General features: G+C 45.8%; 1 protein-coding gene across 1 annotated transcript in view; it reads left to right on the top strand.

The window, feature by feature from the left end:
- SFI1 (SFI1 centrin binding protein) overlaps window positions 1-24,045 on the top strand; it is a gene marked incomplete at both ends in the record, with an annotated part of 72,150 nt that overhangs the window by 11,167 nt on the left and 36,938 nt on the right. Inside the window, 5 exon segments of the mRNA XM_080717781.1 lie at window positions 2,546-2,617; window positions 9,462-9,572; window positions 12,124-12,218; window positions 18,668-18,785; window positions 20,019-20,121. Coding sequence (XP_080573907.1) covers window positions 2,546-2,617; window positions 9,462-9,572; window positions 12,124-12,218; window positions 18,668-18,785; window positions 20,019-20,121 — 499 coding nt within the window.

The raw sequence follows: 24,045 nt of genomic DNA, 5'->3' as shown, positions 1-24,045 counted from the left end.
CCCTATGCGAGATCAGCTCTGATGTCACCTTATTTATTTATTTATTTTTGCGGGTCTGGGAATGGAACCCAGGGGCATTTGACCTCCGAGTTATACCCCCTGCCCTATTTTTTATTCTTTCTTTCTTTATTTATTTTTTGTTGTTGTTGTTTTGGGTTTTTTTTAATTTTTTTTTGGTGGTACTGGGGATGGAACCCAGGGGCCTTCTACCTCTGGGCTACACTCTCAGACCTATTTAACATTTTTATTTGGAAACATTTTTATTTGGCTTATTCTTACTGTATCTTTCAGGACCAGCTCGAACTCACCCACTATTGTGGCCACTCAGCCCATGCGTCTGGGTGCCTTCTCTGCAATGTTTTATTTTATATTTATTGGGTCTCTTAAGCCAGCTGAGGCTGGCTTCGAACCTGCACGATCCTCCTGTCTCAGCCTCCCAAGCGCGGGGATTACAAGCGTGCGCCACCACGCCCGGCTTCTGATGTCACCTTTGACTTGTACTAGTGTTCTCCCCCCAGGACCTTAGAGATTCCTTCTCTCCACAGAACTGACAGAAACCAAATGGAGTTTTTATTATTATTCTTTTTTCTTTTTTTTTTTTTTTTTGCAGGTCTGGGGATGGAACCCAGGGGCATTTGACCTCCAAGCTACACGCCCTGCCTTATTTTTTATTCTTTATTTTGAATCAGGGTCTCACTAAGTTACAGAGGGCCTCACTAAGTAGCTGAGCCTGGCCTCGAACTGCGATCCTCTAGTCTCAAACGTCCCAAATGCTGGGATTACAAGCATGCGCCACCATGACCAGCTTCAAATGGAGTTTTATTTTATTTTATGTTATTTATTTTTTATTTTTTGGTGGTACTGGGGTTCCTGGAAGCCCTTCTACCTCCAGGATACACTTCCACAGGCTACACTCGCAGACCTATATTTTAACTTTTTTATTTGGAAACAGGGTCTCTTAAGCCAGCAAGGCTGGCTCCGAACCAGTGCGATCCTCCTGTTTCCGCCTCCCAAGCGTGGGGATTACAAGCCATGCCCAGCTCAAATGGAGTTTTAAAATGTGCATATTCTAGCCTGGCGTGGTGGCGCATGCTTGTAATCCCTGCGCTTGGGAGGCTGAGACAGGAGGATTGCACGGGTTCGAAGCCAGCCTCAGCTACTTAGGCTTTCAGCAACTTAGTGAGACCCTGTTTCCAAATAAAATATTTTAAAAAAAGGTCTGGGAGTATAGCCCGGAGGTAGAAAGCCTCTGGGTTCCACCCCCAGTACCACCAAAAAAAAAAAAAAAAAAAAAATGTGCATATTCTGCTGGACCTGGAGGCTGAGGCCTGCAGTCCTGGTACTTGGGAGGCTGAGACAGGAGAATCTCAAGTTTGAGACTAGCCTCAGTACGTTAGGGAGACTATCAGTAACCTAGCAAGACCCTTTTTCTTTCTTTTATTTTTTTTAAGACCCTTTTTCAAAACAAAAAATTAAGTCAATTATGGTGGTGCACGCTTGTAATCCCAGTATGTGGGAGGTTGAGACAGGTGTATCACAGATTCATGGCCAGCCTTAGCTACTTAGGCCCTCCACAATTTAGTGAGATCCTGTTTCAAAATAAAGAATAAAAAATAGGGCTGGAGGTGTGTTTTAGAGGTAGAATTTCCTTAAGTTCAATCCCCTGCCGGGCGTGGTGGCGCACGCTTGCAATCCCTGCGCTTGGGAGGTGGAGACTGGAGGATCATGCAGGTTCGAAGCCAGCCGCGCTGGCTTAAGAGACCCTGTTCCAAATAAAAAAAATATAAAAAAATAGGTCTGGGAGTGTAGCTCGGAGGTAGAAGGGCTTCCAGAAACCCCAGTACCACCAAAAAAAAAAAAAAAAAAAAAAAAAAATCAATCCCCAGTACCAAAAAAATTAAAAAATTAAAAAATAAACTAAAAAAAAATAAAACTGGTGGTTCACACTATAATCCCAGCATTTGAAAGGCTGAGACAGGAGGATCGTAGGCCCTATGCAACTCAGTGAGACTGTTTCAAAATAAAGAATAAAAAATTGGGCTGGCGGTGACGCTTGGAAGTAGAATGCCCCTGGATTCCATCCCCAGTACCACAAAAACAAAACAAAACAAAAAACCCCAGAAAACTAGGAATGGGCTGGGGACTAGACGTGGTAGTTCACGCTTGTAACCCAGCACTTAGGAGGCTGAGACAAGAGGATCGCAGGTTTGTGACCAGCCTCAACTACTCTGGCCCTCCAGAACTTAGTGAGACCTTACTTCCCAAAAATAGAGTGTGAAATAGGGCTAGGGGTATAGCGCAGAGGTAAAATGTCCCTGGGTTCCATCCCTAGAACTGCAAAAGAAAAAAAAAAAAAAAAGCTGGGGGTGTAGCTCGGGCAAAATGCCCCAGTGTTCAGTCTCCAGAACCACCAAAAAAAAAAAAAAGTATAATCTGGGGCTTGGGATGGAGCTCAGTGTGCACCCCTGCCTAGTATCCACCAGGCCCTGGATTCCATCCCCAGCACCAAGAAAATTAAAATGTGTATATCCTTTCCATCTTTCAGATGCGTGGCCAGAAAGTTCTTATATGTATGGATTCAAAGGACTTTTGGAAGAATATTTCCCTCTCATGCCAGGTAGTGTTACTTCACAGCACCAACTTTCTGCTGAGCTTATTCTAGGTTTTTAATTATTTTTTCTTTATGTATTTGGGATCAAATTTAGGTGGATTCTACCCTTGAACTTGCAGTCCTCCTATATTAGCCTCCAGAGTCCTGGGAACGCAGGCACGCGGTAGTGCCGGGCCGCTGTGGGGTGTTTCTAATGCAAGAGTGCGGTCAGCGCTCACTGGTGGTGCTCCTCGTCTTCAGAGGCGACACCCAGGAGGGGAAAGGTGCTGTCAGTTCCATCTGGCTTTCTAAGGGAAGGAAACTTACCTGGAAGCCGCTGACTGCGTCTGCCTCTTTGGCCAAAACTACCTTTAGGTTCAGAGGAGGCTGGGAAAGAAGTCTTTGCAGCCTCCATGGTGGGTGTTGGGGAGGAAGCAGGGCTTCGCAGCCGGTGTGGGAGGAGCCAGTGGCAGCTGCAACTGCTGTACTGGTTTTTGTTTTCTTCTGTTTTGTTTTGTGGTGCTGAAGATTGAATCCAGGGCCATTCTACCTTTGAGTTACATCCCCAGCTCTATATCTATATATCTATATATCTATATATATATATCTATATCTATATATATATATATATATATATATATATTTTTTTTTTTTTTGGCGGGTCTGGGGATGGAACCCAGGGGCATTTGACCTCCGAGCTACACCCCCTGCCCTATTTTTTATTCTTTATTTTGAAACCGGGTCTCACTGAGTTGCAGAGGGCCTCACTAAGTAGCTGAGGCTGTCTGTGAACCGTGATCCTCCAGGTCTCAGGCTCCTGAATGCTGGGATTACAAGCATGCACCACCACGCCCGGCTTATTTATATTATTTTTGAGGTCTGGGGATGGAACCCAGGGGCATTTGACCCCCGAGCTACACCCTCTGCCCTTTTTTTGATTCTTTATTTCAAAACAGGGTCTCACTAAGTTGCAGAGGGCCTCATTAAGTAGTTGAGGCTGTCCGTGAACCCCGGTCTCAGCCTCCCGAGTGCTGGGATTACAAGCTTGCGCCACCACGCCCGGCTTTTATTTATTTTGAAACAAGGTCTCACTAGATTGCATAAGGTCTCATTAAGTAGCTGAGGCTGTCCGTGAACCTGCAGTCCTCCTGACTCAGCCTTCCAAGGACTGGGTTTTCAAGCATGGGCCACCACATCTGGCTAAAATTCATTTTGGGGTGGGTGTGGTGGCACATGCTTGTAATCCCCGCGCTTGGGAGGCTGAGACAGGAGGATCGCACAGGTTTGAAGCCAGCCTCAGCTACTTAGTGAGACTCTCATAACTTAGTAAGACCCTGTTTCTAATAAAATATAAAATAGGTCTGGGAGTATAGCCCAAAGGTAGAAAGCCTCTGGGTTCCACCCCAGTGCCACCAAAAAAAAAAAAAAAAAAATTCATTTTGGAAGCTTTGGCGAGTCCACACAGGGACTCAGAGGCTGTGTTGTCTGGCTTTGGAGGCAGAGTTTAGCTGATTTCCCTGGAGAATCTCTAGCTGTCAGCATCTCTAGGCTTTTCTCTAGGTGATCAGTTTTCTTTTGAGGAGAGAAATTCGAGTTTTTTGGATGTGGGGTGGATGGAGGCGAGGTGGCGGGTCCAACAATGTTTTGAGCAGGGGAAGGGAGGGAGGGCCTCCCTGTCCCTGCGTCAGCTCTAGGTTCAGGGATGCAGCCAACCTTTGCCCAGTATTACAGACCAGCACCCTCTGGAACAGCCTCTCCAGAGAGAAGCCCCTGTGTCTGGGTGACAGCGAGACCCAAGGCTGAGGACGTCTGACAGTCCTGTGACTTCAGCTCCACCAGGGCTGGTCCCTTCTGGGCTCTGCATATCCAGATGGATGCTTTTTTTTGAACCCAAGGGCATTCTACCTCTGAGCTACACCCCCAGCCCTTTTTATTTTTATTTTTAAACAGGATCTTGCTGAGGCTTCCTCCAACCTGCGATCTTCCTGTTTCAGCCACCCATGAACTGGGATTATAGGCCTGTAGCACCACATCTGGCTAAAAAATAAAATTAAAAGCCAGGCATGGTGGAGCCCCAGTATTTGGGAGGATGAGACAGGATGGTTGTAGGCTTGAGGGCAATCTCAGCAACATCAGACCCTCTTTCAAAATAAATAAAATAGGGCTGGGACTGTGGCTCAGAGGTAGAATGTCCCTGGGTTTAATTCCCATTACAAAACAAATAAGTAACAGGCATGATAGTGCACACCTGTAATTTCAATACCTGGGAGGCTGAGACAGGAGAATAGCAGATTCAAGGTCAGCTACAGCAACTTAGGGTGATAACAACTCGGACCCTGTTTTAAAATTAAAAATAAATAGCCGGGCGTGGTGGCTCACACTAGCAGTCCCGGTACTTGGGAGGCTGAGACAGGAGGATCTCAGGTTTGTGGCCAGCCTCAGCTACTTAGCGAGGCCCTTTGCAATTTAGTGAGACCCTATTTCAAAATAAAGAATAGCTGAGCCGGGCGTGGTGGCGCACACTTGTAATCCCAGCATTCGGGAGGCTGAGATAGGAGGATCGCAGTCAGTTTGTGGACAGCCTCAGCTATTTAGGCCCTCTGCAACTTAGTGAGACCCTGTTTCAAACTAAAGAATAAAAAATAGGGCAGGGGGTATAGCTGGGAGGTAGAATGCTCCTGGGTTCTATTCCTAGACCTGCAAAAAAAAAAAAAAAAAAAAAAATTAGCTGAACCAGGCGTGGTGGCACATGCTTGTAATCCCAGCATTTGGGAGGATGAGACGGAAGGATCGCAGTTCAAGGACAGCTTCAGCTACTTGGTGAATCCCTCTGCAACTCAGTGAGGTCCTGTTTCAAAATAATAAAAAATAGAGCTGGGCATGGTGATGCACGCTTGTAATCCCAGCGCTTGGGAGGCTGAAACAGGAGGATTGCACAGGTTCGAAGCCAGCCTCAGCTACTTAGTGAGGCTCTCAGCAATTTAATGAGACCCTGTTTCCAAATAAAAAAATATAGGTATGGGAGTGTAGCCTGTAGAAAGCCTCTGGGTTTCATCCCCAGTAACACACACACACACACACACACACATACACACACGAATAAAAAATTGGCCTGGAGTGTAGATCGGAGGTAGAACGCCCCTGGATTCCATCCCCAGTGCCACAAAAGTAATAATAATAAATAAATAAGGAATAAAAAATAGGGCTGGGGTATACCTCAGAGGTAGAATGTCCCTGTGTTCCATCCCTAGTGCTGCCAAAAAAAAAAAAAAAAAAAAAAAAAAAAAAAGCCGGCTTGGTTGCACATGCTTGTAATCCCAGCACTTGAGAGGCGGAGATGGGAGGATCTTGATTCAAGGACAGCCCCAGCTACTACTTAGGCCCTTTGCAACTCAGTGAGACCCTGTTTCAAAATAAAGAATAAAAAAGTGGACTTGGTGTATAGTTCAGAGGTAGAATGGCCCTGGGTTCAATCCCCAGTACAGCAAAAAACAAAAAACAAAACAAAAACAGTACAGAAACATTTTAGAAAATGCTTGTCTCTCTGTTTTTGTTTTGTTTTGTAGTGCTGGGGAAACACAGGGGTATTCTACCTTTGGTTACACTCTTAGCTATATATGTATATATGTGTGTGTGTGGGGGGGTGTTTTGGTACTAGGGGTGGAACCCAAGGGCTATTCTACCTCCGGGCTGTACTCTTAGATCCATTTTATACTTTATTTAGAAACAGGGTCTCACTAAGTTGCTGAGAGCCTCACGAAGTAGCTGAGGCTGGCTTCGAAACTGTACGATCCTCCTGTCTCAGCCTCCCAAGCGCTGGGATTACAAGCCTGCACCCCCTCGCCTGGCCATATTTTATTTTTTATTTGGTACCAGGGTTGCAAAAGTTACTGAGGTTGCTTCAAACCTGCTATCCTCCTGTCTCAGCCTCACAAGTACCGGAATTCCAAGACTGTACCACCATGCCTGGCTTGTCTGGCTTTTTTTTTTTTTTTTTTTGCGGGTTAGGGGTGGAACCCAGGGGCAGAACCCAGGGGCATTCAACCTCCAAGCTACACCCCCTGCCCTGTATTTTATTCTTTATTTCAAAACAGGGTCTCACTAAGTTGTGGAGGGCCTCACTAAGTAGCTGAGGCTGTCCAGGAACCGCAGTCCTCTGGTCTAAGCCTCCCGAAAGCTGGGATTACAAGTGTGCGCCACCAGGCCCCGGCTTTGCCTGGCTTTCTTAAGCCCTCCCTGAGGGAGAACCAGTACTTAAATTCAACATATGGATATCTTTCCAGGGTTTAAGCCTGTATAATCTAATCATTTATACATGCACTCACGCATACATGTATATGTTTATGTGCATATATAAGTATACGTAAATGTGTGTATCTATTATATATACTGTATTGTTTTTTTTGTGTGTGTGGCACTGGGGATTGAACCCAGGGGCATTCTACCTCCAAGCTATACCACCAGCCCTATTTTATTTTTATTTTTAATTTTTATTTATTTATTCATTTATTGCTGAACTGGGGATGGAACCCAGGGGCATTCTACCTCTGAGCTACACCCCCAGCTCTATTTTTCATTCTTTATTTGGAAACAGGGTCTCACTGAGTTGCAGAGGGCCTCAGTAAGTGAAGCTGGCCATGAACCTGCGATCCTCCAGTCTCAGCCTTCTCAGTACTGGGATTACAAGCCTGTGCCACTATGCCTGGCTGTTATTTTTATTTTGAAACGGTGTCGCTGAGGTGTTGAGCATCTCACCACTTGTTGAAACTGTGCTGAACCTGTCATCTTGCTGTCTCAGCTTTCCAGGTACGGGGGCCGCAGGCATGCGCCACCACACTTGGGTCTTGCCTGTTTTTCTATGAACTTTCCTATCCTTATATTCTCTTACCTGTATTTTGCTGTTAGAACTCTCCTAGCTGAATTTCATTTAAACTAATGTCTGTTCCTAGTAAGTCCTGTAAATATCATTAGGAATTTGCTTGTCTTGTAACATTAATCATCTATGTGTATAAATGAGAACTACTTTTTACTAATCAAAATTTTTTTTTAAGCCGGGTGTGGTGGTGCACGCGTGTAATCCCAGCTGAGACTGGAGGATCGCGGTTCGCGGCCAGCCTCAGCTACTTAGTGAGGCCCTCTGCAACTCAGTGGACCCGGTTTCAAAATAAAGAATAAAAAACAGGGCAGGGGCTGTAGCTTGGAGGTCAAATGCCCCTGGGTTCTATCTCCAGACCCGCAAAAAAAAAAAAAAAAAAAAAAAAAACATAAAATAAAAAAATTAAAAAAACAAAGGATCGGGGTTTAGCTTGGAGATCGAATGCCCCTGGGTTCCATCCCCATAGCCGCGCCCAAAAAAAAAAAATTTTTTTTAGCCTGATGAATAAAAATGTTGAAAGTAATTTTCAGTTCAGTTATGGCATTTGAAAAATGTGTGTGTGTTTGTGTGTGTGTATTCGTGGGGATTGAGCCCCAGGGGATTCTACATCTGAGTTACATCCCCAGCCCTATTTTTTTCTTTATTTTGAAACAGGGTCTCACTAAGTTGCAGAGGGCCTCACTAAGTTGCTGAGGCTGGCAGCAATCGTCCTGTCTCAGCTCACAAGTACTGTGATTATAGGTGCACACCACAATGTCTGGCCCTGGCCCTAGTCCTAGTTCTAAGTTGTTTTGTGTGTGTGTGTGTGTGTGTGTGTGTGTGTGTGTGTGTGTGTGTGTGTGTCTGGGGAGGGAACCCAGGGGCATTCGACCTCCGAGCTACAGCCTATTTTTTATTCTTTAGTTTGAAACAGGGTCTCACTAAAGTTGTGGAGGGCCTCACTAAGTAGCTGAGGCTGTCTGTGAACCGTGATCCTCCAGTCTCAGCCTCCCAAATGCTGGGATTACAAGCGCGCGCCACCACGCCTGCTTTTTTTTTTAAACTTTTCTTTTTTTGTTGTTTTAAGGATGAACTCAGGGATCTTCTACCCCTGAGCTACATCCCAGTCCTTTTTTTAAAATTTGAAACAATTTCCTGCTGATTGCAGAGACTGGCTTTGAACATGTGATCCCTTTGTCTCAGCCTTTCAAGTACTGAGATTATATGCGTGTATCACCGAACCTGGATACTTCTAGGTTTTTGAACTGAAAAAGTTCAGTATGTTTGCTTTCTATCTGTTTTGGTGTTTGCTGGTCATCTAGAAAGGTAGTGGCCAAATGAAATGACTTAGAGCCAGGCATGGTGGTGCATGCCTGTAATCCCAGTACTTGTGGAGGCTGAGACAGGAGGATCACAGTTTGTGGACAGCCTCAGCGACTTAGGCCCTCTGCAACTCAGTGAGACCTTGCTTCAAAATAGAGAATAAGGCCAGGGGTCGTGGCGCACACTTGTAATCCCAGCATTCGGGATTACAAATTTGCAGACAGCCTTAGCTACTTAGAAAGACCCTCTGCAACTCAGTGAGATTCTGTTTCAAATACTAAAATGCTAAAAAAAATAGGACTGGGGGTGTAGCTCAGAGGTACAATGCCCCCTGGGTTCCATCCCTGGTACCACAAAAAAAAAAAAAAAAAAAAAAGAAAGAAAGAAAGAAAGAAAGAAAAATAAGAAAGAAAGAAAGGAATAAAAATAGGGCAAGGGGTGTAGCTCAGAGGTACAATGCCCCCTGGGTTCCATCCCTGGTATCACAAAAAAAAAAAAAAAAGAAAAGAAAGAAAGAAAGAAAGAAAGAAAGAAAGAAAGAAAGGAATAAAAATAGGGCAAGGGGTGTAGCTCAGAGGTAGAATGCCCCTGGGTTCAAATCCCAGTGCTGCAAAAAAAAAAAAAAAAGCTTCAGGAGTGAATGCACGCTCCAGCCTCATGGTGCTGAGCTCTGGTTGCCTTTCTCTGCCCTAGGTTCTACTACGAGCAGAGAGTACTACGGAGGGCCTTTGAAGAATGGAAAGAGGAGTGGTGGGTTTCACAACGAGAATGGAAACTCCGTGTCAGAGCCGACTGTCACTACAGGTCAGCGTTTGTGGTACATTTTCCTTTCTTTCTTTCTTCCTTTCTTCTTTCTTTCTTCTTTTCCTTTCTTTTTTTGTGGTACTGGGGATAGAACCCAGGGGCCTTCTACTTTCGACCTACACCACCAGCCCTATTTTTTTTTGGTGGTACTGGGGTTCCTGGAAGCCCTTCTATCTCCAGGCTACACTCCCAGACCTATTTTATATTTTTGAAACAGGGTCTCTTACGCCAGCGTGGCTGGCTTCGAACCTGCGCGATCCTCCTGTCTCCGCCTCCCAAGCGCGGGGATTACAAGCGTGCGCCACCACGCCCGGCCCTATTTTTTTTTTATTCTTTTTTTTTTTTTTTTATGGGTCTGGGGATGGAACCCAGGGGCATTCAACCTCCGAGATACACCATCTGCCCTATTTTATTTATTCTTTATTTTGAAACAGGGTCTCACTAAGTTGCAGAGGGCCTAAGTAGTTCAGGCTGGCCGTGAACCGCAATCCTCCCGTCTCAGCCACCTGAATGCTGGGATTACAAGTGTGCGTCATCACGCCCGGCTTTTTATTTATTTTGAAGCAAGGTCTCACTTAGTTGCGGAGGGCCTCACTAAGTAGCTCAGGCTGGCCTTGAACCTATGATATTCCTACCTTAGCCTCACAAGTACTAGGATTACAAGTGTATACCACCATGCCCAGCTCAGTGTTCTGTTTTTTTTTTTTTTTTTCTTATTCTTGAGGGTCTGGAGATGGAACAACCCAGGGGCATTTGACCTCCAAGCGACACCCTTTGCCCTTTTTTTTTGTTTTTTTTTGTGGGGGTTACTGGGGATGGGACCCAGGGGCCTCACTAAGTAGCTAAGGCTGGCCTGGAACTTGACTTGTGATCTTCCTGTTTCAGCTTCTCAAGTACTAGGATTACAAGCGTGTACCACAGCTGAGACTTTTTTTTTTTTCTCAGTACTGGGGATTCAATCCAGGGGCGTTTTACTCCAAGCTACACCCCCAGACTTATTTTTTATTCTTTTTTTAAAAACAGGGTCTCACTAAGTTGCAGGGGCCTCACTAAGTAGCTGAGGCTGTCCACAAACTGTGATCCTCTGGTCTCAGCCTCCCAAGTACTGGGATTACAAGTGTGCGCCATCATACTTGGCTGCTGAGACTCTAGACATGGTGGCACACGCTTGTAATCCCAGCATTTGGGAGCCTGAGACAGGAAGATTGCAGTTCATGGACAGCCTCAGCTACTTAGGTCCTTGGCAACTCAGTGAGACCCTGTTTCAAAAAAAAAAAAAAATAGGGCTGGGGATGTAGCTCAGTGGTAGAATATTCCTGGATTCCATTCCCAGTACTGCAAGAAAAATAAAAAGAAAGAAAGAAAAAATGACTAGGGGAAGCCGGGTGTGGTGGTGCACGCTGGTAATTCCAGTCCTTGGGAGGCTGAGACTGGAGGATCACAGGTTCTCAGCCAGCCTTAGCTACTTAGGCCCTCCACAAATTAAGACCCTATTTCCAAATAAAGAATAAAAAATAGTCCTGGGGGTTTAGTTTAGAGGTAGAATGTTCCTGGGTTCAGTCCCCAGTAAAACACACACACACACACACACACACACACACACACACACACACACACACACAAATTAAATGAAGAGCAGGGGTGATGTGTTGATAGGTGGTAGGGTCAGTGTTTAAGGCCATGGCCTCGGTACCCTGTACCCCCCAAAAAAAGATCAAATGTAGAGAAAGCAAATAACTTTTTTTTTTTGGGCGGGTCTAGGGATGGAATCCAGGGGTATTCGACCTCTGGGCTATACTCCCAGACCTATTTTATACTTTATTTTTATTTTATTTATTTTTTTGCAAGTCTGGGGATGGAACCCAGGGGCGTTTCACCTCCATGCTACACCCCCTGACCTTTTTTTTTTTTTTGAGACAGGGTCGCCCTAATTGTGAAGGGCCTCACTAAATAGCTGAGGCTGTCCACGAACCGCAATCCTCTGGTCTCAGCTTCCTGAATGCTGGGATTATAAGCGTGCACCACCACGTCCGGCTTTTTTTATACCTTATTTGGAAACAGCGTCTCACTAAGTTGCTGAGAGCCTCACTAAGTAGCTAAGGCTGGCTTCGAACCTGTGCAATCCTCCTGTCTCAGCTTCCTAACTGCAGGGATTACAAGTGTGTGCCACCACGCCCGGCTAGAAATATTTCAAATGCACATTGTTTGATGTGTGTGTGTGTGTGTGTGTGTGTGTGTGTGTGTGTGTGTGTGTTACTGATGAACTGACTCCAGAGGCATCCTGCCTCTAAGCTACATGCCTAGGGCTTTTAGTTTTTACTTTTCATTTGAAAACAGGCTTTCACTAGCTTGCTGAGAGTCTTAAGTTTCTGAGGCTGTCCTAGAACCTGCGATCTTCCTGTTTCAGCCTCCCAGTGCTGGGGTTACAGGCGTGCGCCACCACACCCAGCTAATTTCTTCTGAGTATAGAACAAGCTGGGTGTGTGGATTAAGGCTGGCTTTGTCATTTGTCGTAGTGAAATGCCACTTGCTGTCTGTTTTCGCTCCTCAGGTACTACTTATACAACCTCATGCTCCAGAACTGGAAGAGCTACGTGCAGCAGCAGCAGGACCGCCGGAGCAGGCGCCGGAGTGCCGAGCGCCACGGTGAGAGACGCAGGCGCCCGCGTGTTCCCAGGACCTCGGGGAGAACTGCACGTTGTGAGAGAGAATAACTCCAGGTCAAAGGGAAGAGATTCCATTCCCTTTTTCTGCTACTTTTTTTTTTTTTAATGGTGCTGGGAATTGAAGCAGTCTACCCCCAATCTGTACTCCAGCCTTATTTTATTTTTATTTATTATTAGTTTTTTGTGGTCCTGGGAATAGAATCCAGGGGCCTTTCTACCTCCAGGCTACACCCCCGACCTATTTTATTTTATTTTGAAATAGGGTCTCACTAAGTTGCTGAGAGCCTCTCTAAGCAGCTGAGGCTTGTTACCGACTAGCTCAGTTCTGTGTGGGGGGGCAGGTCCACCAGCGGTCGGGGGCCTCAGAAAGGTGGGACAAAAGGCAGGCGAAGTCCTGCAGATCCTTATCTGCAGCGGTCCTTTTCCCTCTATGAATTCTTTAAGTTTTTAGTCACGACGCTTAGGAAAAAAGGACCTGAGGTGGACAAAGGCTTCTTGAGCCAATGACACTTTATTACAAAAACTCCAAGAAATTTATACACTTCACCAGTAAAGTTAAGAGAAAAGGGGGCGGGTATCTCTCAGCTGGCTGCTGGCCTTTGAAGAATTAAGTTTGGTTTCTCCCAAGGTCTGCAGATAAGCAGTTTGCAGGTGCAGTCTCCCAGAACAAACGGGCATCGTCAAGGCTTGGGAGCTTCTTGGGGAATCTTTCCTGGAGCTTTTCCATCTTTTGGGCTCAGTTCATATAGCAAGTGTGGGGTGATGTGGCTATTCAGGTGCTGGCATTCCATTTTCCAAATCTGAAAGCTTAAGCATACTCACAACACAGTTTGGCAGACAAAATACCACAAACAACACCACAAGGTTCTTAGTTCTAATTGTCAGATGTATTTTTTAATTGCTGAGCATTCTTCTTTAGACAAGCCTATTACACGTCTACTTATCTTTAATAATTCACTTCCCTGTCACAAACTCTCTGCAGCCTGCTTTTAACCCTCTAATTCCTTTCTTTCCCAGTTGGGACTTTTTTATGATAAGCTCTTTTTCATGCAAAAATGTTTTTCTTACTCTTACGGCATTTCCTTTTCTTCATACATATATATATTTAGAATGTCTGTCCTTTATTTTGTTATATTCATTTCTAACTATGCGGCCATTTTTTCTGTCTCCTGGAGTGCTCACACTGAGATAAAAGTTAACAGTCTTTTTCTTTGGGTCTATTATATTTGGGCAGCTAAGTTGTTTCTTTAAGGTCACACACAAAGTTTTTCTCTGTCTCTGGGCAGGATTTCAAGGGTAGATATTTACTTTGAACTGAGCTACTTTATCGAAGTTAACGGTGAAGGTCGGAGGCCATTTGTGGTTGCTGCAGCTGGGGTGCTTATCACAGTACCCGAATTCTGGCCAGTCTCTCACTATTGTAGAACAGAGCCAAGGACGCCTGGACAGACCACTAGAGTGTTTATTTTCACTGACTCAATTTCATAAGTCACATCACTGGAGCAATTCATATAGAAAGTTAAAAGGAATAATAGTGAAGGGTATCTATAAGTTGGGGGGCTTTGGCCAGAGACGATACCTGCCTCTCGGGGCTTTCTTTTCGCCAATTAACTATGTGGAGTGGGGTCTCAACACATAGATGCCGAGGCAGCAGGATGTCTTGGCAGAGGCTGGCTTCGAACCTGTGTGATCCTCCTGTCTCAGCCTCCCAAGTACTGGGATTATAAGCATGCGCCATACCACCCGGATATTTATTATTATTATTATTTCTTTTTTTGCAATACTGGGGATTGAACCCAGGGCCTTCTACTTCCGAGGTCTACCCCACATCTATCTTTATTTTGAAATAGGTTCTAAGTTGAAATAGGTTCTATCTCTATTTTGAAATAGGTTCTAAGTTCTCAGCCTCCCAAGTCTTGGGATTACAAGTGTGTACCACCATTCCCTGTTATTTTTATTTTGAAACAGGGTCTTGCTAAGTCGATGAAAGTCTTACTACTAGCCGAGGCTATCCTAAAACCTGGTTTCTTCCTTTCTCAGCCTCCCAAGTACTGAGATTATAGGTGTGTACTACCACACCCAACTCTAGCCTCTTTTGTTTATTTTTATTTTGAAACAGGGTCTCACTAAGTTACTGTATACTCCTTGAATCTGCGATCCTCCTGTCTCAGCCTCCCAAATACTGGGATTCCAGGCATGGGCCGCTCTGTCCAGCTGCCCTCTTGATTTTCTAAAGGAGCTAAGATGCAGCAAGGCTAATGTGAATGGTTGTTGGGGACATGGGTAAGGGCTCAGAGCACTCCTGAGCACGCCTGGGGCAGCCCTGCAAAGTACCCACAAGGCCCAGCGCCTGGAGGAAAGATCCCCACGAGGACCCGAGCTCTCGCTGCCCGAGGTGTGCTGAAGCCTGAGGGCTGGGATCCCCCAAGAGGGACTCGTTACATTCTGTAGTCAGCACTTGTGAGGATGACGGAAGATTGTGGGTTCGTGGCCAGCGTCAGCAACTTGGTGAAGCTCTCTACAACTTAGACCCTGTTTCTTTTCTTTTCTTTTCTTTTCTTTTCTTTTCTTTTCTTTTCTCTTCTCTTCTTTTCTTTTCTTTTCTTTTTTTTTGGTGGTACTGGGGGTGGAACCCAGAGGCTTTCTACCTCCAGGCTATACTCCCAGACCTATTTTATATTTTATTTGGAAACAAGGTCTCACTAAGTAGCCGAAGCTGGCTTCGAACCTGTGGGATCCTCCTGTCTTAGCCTCCCAAGCGCAAGGATTACAAGTGTGCGCCACCACGCCCGGCTTAGACCCTGTTTCTAAAGGAAAACAATTTAGGGCTGGGAGAGTAGCTCAGAGGTAGAATACCCTGGGGCTAAATACCCAGCACTCAAAAGATAAAATTCTCCTTTATATTTTGATTTGTCCTGCCAACGCTTATAAAACAAAGTATAGCTTTAGCCCTACTGACCACAGTTTGGATGGTGTCATGAAACTGGTTTACATAATTTTGTTTTCTCTTCTGTGTTATCCAGAGAAAAGAAATTGACTTCATTACTGCCTTTCCTCCACAGTCATTCCCAGGCCTTTATGTGCTATTTCTCAAACTGGGTTGCCAGGCTCGCCTCTAATCCCTGGCCTCCCGTGGTCCTCCTGTCTCAGCCTCCTGAGTAGCTGGGACCTTGTGAGCCTGTGATCACGGCCTCACTAAGTAGCTGTGAAACGGCCTCACCAAGTAGCTGAGGCTGGCCTTGAACCTGTTATTCTCTGTCTCAGCCTTAAAAGTACTGGGTTTGCAGCTGACACAGCAAATTTTATAGAATGAATTATTTTTTTCTTTAATTTTTAAAAAATTTATTACTATTGTTATTGTGTGTGTGTGTGTGTGTGTGTGTGTGTGTGTGTGTGTGTGTGTTACTAGGGATGGAACCCAGGGGCATTCTACCTTCGAGCTATACCCCAAGCCCTATTTTTTGTTCTTTTTTTTTTTTGTGTGTGTGTGTGTGTGTGTGTGTGTGTGTGTGTGTGTGGTACTGGGGATGGAACCCAGGGGCATTCTACCTTCGAGCTATACCCCAAGCCCTATTTTTTGTTCTTTTGTGTGTGTGTGTGTGTGTGTGTGTGTGTGTGTGTGTGTGTGGTACTGGGGATGGAACCCAGGGGCATTCTACCTTCGAGCTATACCCCAAGCCCTATTTTTTGTTCTTTTTTGTGTGTGTGTGTTACTGGGGATGGAACCCAGGGGTATTCTACCTCCGAGCTATACCCCAAGCCCTATTTTTTGTTCTTTTTTGTGTGTGTGTGTTACTGGGGATGGAACCCAGGGGTATTCTACCTCCGAGCTATACCCCAAGCCCTATTTTTTGTTCTTTTGTGTGTGTGTGTGTGTGTGTATGTGTGTTACTGGGGATGGAACCCAGGGGTATTCTACCTTCGAGCTATACCCCAAGCCCTATTTTTTGTTCTTTTTTTTTTTTTGTGTGTGTGTGTGTGTGTGTGTGTGTGTGTGTGTGTGTGTATGTGTGTTACTGGGGATTGAACCCAGGGGTATTCTACCTCCGAGCTATACCCCAAGCCCTATTTTTTGTTCTTTTTTTTTTGTGTGTGTGTGTGTGTGTGTGTGTGTGTGTGTGTGTGTGGTACTGGGGATGGAACCCAGGGGCATTCTACCTCCGAGCTATACCCCAAGCCCTATTTTTTGTTCTTTTTTTTGTGTGTGTGTGTGTGTGTGTGTGTGTGTGTGTGTGTGTGTGTGTGGTACTGGGGATGGAACCCAGGGGCATTCTACCTCCGAGCTATACCCCAAGCCCTATTTTTTGTTCTTTTGTGTGTGTGTGTGTGTGTGTGTGTGTGTGTGTGTGTGTGGTACTGGGGATGGAACCCAGGGGCATTCTACCTCCGAGCTACACCCAGCACTTATTTTTTAGTCTTTATTTTGAATCCTGGGATTGCAAGTGTGCGCCACTACGCCCAGCTTCTATTTTTTATTCTTTATTTTGAAACAGGGTCTCACTGATTGCAAAGAACCTAAGTTACTGAGTCTGTCTGCGAACAGTGATCCTCTTGTCTCAGCTTCCCAAATGCTGGGATTACAAGCTTGCGCTATCACACCCGGCTTATTATTATTATTATTATCTCTGACCTACACCTCCAGCCTTATTTTATTTTTTAGTTTGAAACAGGGTCTCACTAAGTTGTTAAGGCTGATGGAACCTGAGCTTCTCCTGTCTCAGCCTCCAAGTACTGGGATTAGAGGCATGCACCACCATGCCGGCTCTTCTGTTATTAATTTTGGTATGTGTGGCACTGGGGATGGAACCCAGGGGCACTTTTCCTCCAAGCTAAACCCCCAGCCCTAATTTTCTTTTTCTTTTTTCTTTTTTTTTTTTTTTTTTTGTGGGTCTGGGGATGGAACCCAGGGGCATCGACCTCCGAGCTACACCCCTGCCCTATTTTTTTATTCTTTATTTTGAGACGGCCTCACTGAGTTGCAGAGGGCCTCATGAAGTAGCTGAGGCTGTCCGCAAACTGCAATACTCCGGTCTCAGCCTCCCATATTTTTTTTTTTAAAGCAGGGTCTTTGCGCCGGGTGTGATGGCACATGCTTGTAATCCCAGCATTTGGGAGGCTGAGACTGGAGGATCACGGTTTGCAGATAGCCTCAGCTACTTAATGAGGCCCTCTGCAACTCAGACCCTATTTCAAAATAAAGAATAAAAATCAGGGCAGGGGGTGTAGCTTGGAGGTCAAATGTCCCTGGGTTCCATCCCCAGACCCACACACACACAAAAAAAGTAACAGGGTCTTTGTAGATTTCGCTACTTGGCTGAGGCGGTCCTTGAACCTGCGATCCTTCTGTCTCAGCCTCCCATATAACTGTTATTATAGGCATGGGCCACCATACCAAGCTCTGGCTCTGCTTTAACTTTATATTATGTGGGAAGATTTAAATTATCTAGCAAAGTCAGGCCAGCATGGTGGATCATGCTTGTAATCCTAGCATTTGGGAGGCTGAGACAGGAGGATTTTGGTTCACGGACAGCTTCAGCTACTTAGTGAGGCCCTTTGCAACTCAATGAGACTCTGTTTTTTGTTTTGTTTTTTTGTTTTGTTTTTTTTGCTGGTCTGGAGATGGAACCCAAGGGGCATTTGACCTCTGAGCTATACCCCCTGCCCTATTTTTTATTCTTTATTTTGAAACCGGGTCTCACTGAGTTGCAAAGGGCCTCACTAAGTAGCTGAGGCTGTCCGCGAACCATGATCCTCCGGTCTCTTCCTGAATGCTGGGATGACAAGCGTGCACCACCACGCCTGGCAATATTTTTTATTATTATTATTTTGAGATGGTCTCACTAAGTTCTGAGTCTCGCTAAGTTCCAGAGGCTGGTCTTGAACCTGAGATCTTCCTGTCTCACCCTCCCAAGTACTGGGATTACAGGCCCAGGCCACCACACCTAAATAAAATAATGTATTTTCATGTGAGGATTCTGAACAGTCCAGCACATTAACTTCCCCTTAAATGCTTTGCAAATACCGGGCGTGGTGGCGCACGCTTGTAATCCCAGCGCTTGGGAGGCCGAGACAGGAGCGTCGCACGGGTTCGAAGCCAGCCTCAGCTACTTCGTGAGGCTCTCAGCAACTTAGTGAGACCCTGGAGGTAGAAAGTCCTCCGAGTTCCACCCCCATTACCGCACACACGCACGCACACACGCGCGCGCGTGTAGACACTGAGCAGCTTGTCATCCTTTAGTTTCCCCCTGTGTACTTGTGTCCTTATTAACTCTGTAGCACTTCACACTTTCTCCAGGTGGGGGCGCTTGAAGGCCGAGGGACTCACATTCAGAGGTGGGATGAGCGCAGCGAGCCCTTGAGTTTTTATCACAACCCAGAGTACCGTACCTCCAGTCACTCCCTAAAAAAACCTCTGTCTGTTGTGTCTAGATGCAAAGCGAAAGATGCGACAGGCCTGGAAGTCCTGGCTGATTTACGTGGTTGTTCGCAGGACCAAGCTGCAGATGCGGACCGCTGCGCTGGAGTTCAGGCAGCAGAGTATTTTGCAGTGAGTGCGCTCATTCCCCTGCGGGTCAACAGCTTTTATCTTCAGCAGCTTTCATTGTATCTTGGCAACGCTACGCTGTCTTTTGTTTTGTTTTGTTTTGTTTTTTAATGGTACTGGGGATAGAACCAGGAGCATACCCCCAGCCCTATTTTTTATTCTTTATTTTGAAACAGGGTCTTCCTAAACTGTAGAGGGCCTCACTAAGTAGCTGAGACTGGCCACAAACCTGTGATCCTCCTGTCTCAGCCTCCCAAGTGCTGGTATTACACAAGCACGCACCACCATGTCTGTCTCTTATTTTATTTTTATTTATTTATTTTGAGGTACGAGGGATTGAACCCAGGGGCATTGTCCTTCTGAGCTACACTCCCAGCCCTATTTTTATTCCTTTTTTTTTTTTTTTTTTTTGGGTGGTATTAGGGTTTCTGGAAGCCCTTCTACCTCTGGGCTACACTCCCAGACCTATTTTATATTTTTATTTGGAAACAGGGTCTCTTAAACCAACGCGGCTGTCTTCGAACCTACGCGACCCTCCTGTCTCTGCCTCCCAAGTGCGGGGATTACAAGCGTGCGCCACCACGCCTGGCTTTATTCCTTATTTTGAAACAGAGTCTCCCTAAGTTGCGGAGGACCTCACTAAGTAGCTGAGGCTGTCTGTGAACCTGAGATCCTTCTCTCTCAGCCTCCCAAGTACTAGGATTACAAGCATGAACCATCATGCCCAGCTTTCTTATTTTTTATTTTGAAACCTGGTCTTTCTAAATTGCTGAGGCTAGCCTTGAACCTTCTATCCTCATTTCTCAGCCTCCCAAGTACTGAGATTACATGTGTGTGCCCCTGTGCCCAGCTTCTAGGACTTTTTTTTTGGTGGTACTGGGAGTGAAACCCACAGGCTTTTCTACCTCCAGGCTATACCCCCAGACCTATTTTATACTTTATTTGGAAACAGGGTCTCACTAAGTTGCTAAGAGTCTCACAAAGTAGCTGAGGCTGGTTTCAAACCTGTGCAATCCTCCTGTCTCAGCCTCCCAAGCACTGGGATTACAAGCGTGCGCCACCACGCCCAGCTTCTAGGACTCTTTGATAGTTGGGCTCCCTCCAGCCCGGCAGGGGTCTAGCAGGTGTGGGCTTGGAGCTGGCACGTGAGGGAATGGTGGGGGTGAGGTCCGGCCCCGACTGCCGTCTCCTCGCTAATACTTCCTTCCAACCATTCATCTTGGTTTCCTCCTTCAGGATGTGGTGGAGCCAGTGGAGGCGACAGCTGGGGCAGGCTCTTGTGAGCCGAGCTCTCCAAGCCACAGCCACGAGGCACTGGGCCCTGCGCCTCCAGCTGCGGGTGAGTGCCTCTGGGTCTGCCGCCCCAGTCCCAGAAGGCAGGGCCAGACCACCAGGGATTTTTTTTTGCAGGTCTGGGGATGAAATCTAGGGGGCATTTGACCTCCGAGCTACACCTCCTGCCCTGTTTTTTATTCTTTATTTTGAAACAGGGTCTCACTAAGTTAGGGAGGGCCTCACTAAGTAGCTGAGGCTGTCCGCGAACCGCGATCCTCCGGTCTCAGCCTCCCAAGTGTTGGGATTACATGCGTGCATCACCACACCTGGCCCAGCTTTGTTGTTTAATTTGAAACAGGATCTTGTCAAGTTTCTCCGGGTCTGGATAAGTTGCTGAGGCTGGCCTCTGACCTGTGATCCTTCTGTCTCTGCTTCCCAAGTACTAGGATGACAGTTGTACCACAACGCCCACCTTTTTTTTTTTTTTTTTTTTTTTCCAGTCCTGAGGATGGAACTCAGGGGATTCTGCTACACTCCCAGTCCTGTTTTTTATTCTTTATTTTGAAACAGGGTCCTGAGGTGCAAAGAGCGTCACTATGTAGCTGAGACTGTTCGTGAACCACGATCCTCCTATCTCAGCCTCTGGAATGCTGGGATTACAAGCAAGCGCCACCATGCCCAGAGACCATGCCCATCTTCAAAATAAAATTTTTAAAAAGGATAGTGGAGAGCCGGGCGTGGTGGCGCACGCTTGTAATCCCAGCATTCAGGAGGCTGGGACAAGAGGATCGTGGTTCGCAGACAGCCTCAGTTACTTAGTGAGGCCCTCTGCAACTCAGTGAAACCCGGTTTCCAAATAAAGAATAAAAAATAGGGCAGGGGCTGTAGCTTGGAGGTCGAATACCCCTGGGTTCCATCCCCAGACCCACCAAAAAAAAAAAAAGGATAGTGGAGGATTTCAGATTCAGGACAGCCTCAGCAAATAGACCCTCATCAACCTACTGAGACCCTGTTTAAAAATAAAAAATATAATAGGTCTGGGGGTATAGCTCAGAAGTAGACAAGTCGTCCCTGGTTCAATCCCTGGTACCGTACACAATAAATAAATATAAGGGGACACTGGAGCTCGGTGAAGTGGCACATGCCTGGCATTCTAGCTCTTGGGAGTCTGAGACAAGCAGATTGCAGATTTGAGGCTGCCCTCAGCAATTTAGTGAGACTTTCATCAAGACTGTTTCAAAACAAAAATAAATTTGGGCATTGTGGCACACGCTTGTAATTCCAGCACTTGGGAGGCTGGAACCAGGAGGATTGTGGTTCGAGGACAGCCTCAGCTACTTAGTGAGGCCCTTTGCAACTCAGTAAGATCCAGTTTCAAAGTAAAGAATAAACAATAGGCTGGGGGTGTAGCCCCAGTACTGAAAAATAATAAAAAAAAAAGAGCTAGGCATGGGGATGTATGCCTGTAATCCTAGTACTTTGGAGGCTGAGACAGGAGGATCGTAGGTTTTAGGCCAGTCTCAGCAATCTAGTGAGGTCCTATTGTAAAAGATGGAGAGGGCTAGGGGGTAGCTCAGAGGTAAAGCACCCCTGGGTTCCATCATTAGTATTATCCTCCCACCCCCAAAAAGGAGGATGGAAGTGATGGATAGAGCCTAGTGGTCGAGCACTTGCCTGGCCAGGCCCTAGCTCAATCCTGAAAGACAAAACCAAGCCAGGCAGGTCTAGGCAGGTCTATCATCCCAGTATTTGGGAGGCTGAGACAGGAGGATCAAAGGTTCAAAGCCAGCCCGGCAACTTAGCAAGATCCTATTTCAAAATTAAACATAAAGTAAGGCTGGGGTATAACTCAGAGGTAAAATGCCCCTGGGTTCAATCCCTAGTGCTGAAAAATACCAAACTCCCCCACTCCCACCCCTTAGAAAGAAAACAAAACCACTGTAACAGTTTGGAATGTCGGCTGTGGGTTCTTGTTCTGTAATTGTTTGGGATGTCCGGGTGGGTTCTTTTCTGTAACAGTTTGGAATGTTGCTGTTGGTTCTTGTTCTTAGCTAGTTTAGAACAAATAGCCAGAACTACCCTGCTGCAAGCTTAAGCAGAGTTTTATTATCACAAGGATAGAAAGAACGGACAGAGCCGGGTGTGGTGGCACACGCTTGGAATCCCAGCATTCGGGAGGCTGAGACCCAAGGATCATGGTTCGTGGACAGCCTCAGATACTTAGTGAGGCCCTCTGCAACTCAGTGAGACCCGGTTTCAAAATAAAGAATAAAAAATAGGGCTGGGAGTGTAGCTCAGAGGTCAAATGCCCCTGGGTTCCAGCCCCAGACCCGCAAAAAAAATAAGAAAGAAAGAAAGAACAGACAGAACAATCAAAGCACTGTGTCAAAGGGCTGAAGTGGAGTGCCTTGAAAGTAAGACACTGACGTCTCTGAACACATACATTTTTAAAATAATTCACGAGCCAGGTGTGGTGGCGCAGGCTTGTAATCCCAGCATTTGGGAGGCTGAGACAGGAGGATCAGTGTTCGTGGCCAGCCCCAGCTACTTAGTGAGGCCCTTTGCAACTCAGTGAGACCCTGTTTCAAAATATAGAATAAAAAAAATGGGGGGCTGGGGGTGTAGCTCAGAGGTAGAATGCTCCTGGGTTCCATCCTCAATGCTGGGGAAAAAAAAAATTTATTTCCCTTCTCCCATCCTGCTTAGCCGATAGTCTTCCTTTGCTCCCAAATGCAGGTGCAGGCCCAGCAGTTATCTCTGCAGTGTAAGCCTGTTTCGTTAGATCACTGATCACAGTGTGTTATTTGGTTGGCAAGGTCAGGGGCTACATGGTATGTGCCCACTTTGAAGTTCAAAGCGTGTATTGCCCTCCTGTGTCCTTGGTGAGTTCTCAGCCTTTTTCTGTCTCTATCCTCTAGGAGATATTTATTATCTTGAAAACTTGTTTCATAATGAAGAAGAGAAAGACACAGAAATATAGTCTTTGAAAGTATGGGGGTTTGGGGCTATAACTATTTTGTGTAATTAATAATTAATAATAGGTCCTTTTAACTTTTGTCTAAACTATTTAAGTAATTGTGAGATCTGTGTAGTTCATTTTCTAAGTGAGTGTTTGTGTTTTAACATTCCATGTTCAGCAGGGCTAATGGCCAACTTTTAGCTGGCCAAGGTCAGTCTTAGCTACAGCTCTTAGCTGATAGCTTAGAAGCAGAGAAAAACATTTTATTGTTCTGCCTAAGTATAAAAGGTTTTTTTTTTGTTTGTTTGTTTTTTTGCAGTACTAGGGATGGAACCCAGAGGCATTTATTTTTATTATTTATTTATTTATTTATTGCGGGTCTGGGGGTGGAACCCAGGGGCATTTGACCTCCGAACCACATCCCCTGCCCTATATTTATTCTTTATTTTGAAACAGGGTCTCACTAAGTTGTGGAGGGCCTCACTTAGTAGCTGCGGCTGTCCACGAACCACGATGTGCCAGTTTCAGCCTCCCGAATGCCGGGATTATAAGCGTGTGCCACCATGCCCGGCTATTTTTTATTTTTTTATTTTTTATTTTTTTGGTAGTGTTGGGGGTGGAACCCAGGGACTTTTCTACCTCTGGGCTATACTTCCAGGCCTATTTTATACTATATTTGGAAACAGGGTCTCACTAAGTAGCTGAGGCTGGCTTTGAAACTGTGTGATCCTCCTGTCTCAGCCTCCCAAGTGCTAGGATTACAAGCATGCGCCACCATCCCCGGCTTTTTATTCTTTATTTTGAATCAGGGTCTCACTGAGTAGCTGAGGCTGTCCGTGAACCCATATCTTCCTGTCTCAGCCTCCCAAATGCTGCCTCTAAAAGCTTGTTCTTATTAGCAATTAATACAGCCCTTATTAACAATCAATACAGGCTCTATCCCTATCAACCTCTCTTCTCTTGGTACTTTTTTTTCTTTTTGTGTTACTGAGGATGGAACCCAGGGGCATTCTACCTCCAAGCTACACC

Source organism: Muscardinus avellanarius, assembly GCF_963383645.1.
Source record: "Muscardinus avellanarius genome assembly, chromosome: 21".
Taxonomy (NCBI): domain Eukaryota; kingdom Metazoa; phylum Chordata; class Mammalia; order Rodentia; family Gliridae; genus Muscardinus; species Muscardinus avellanarius.
This window is presented reverse-complemented; position numbering and strand designations above follow the sequence as displayed.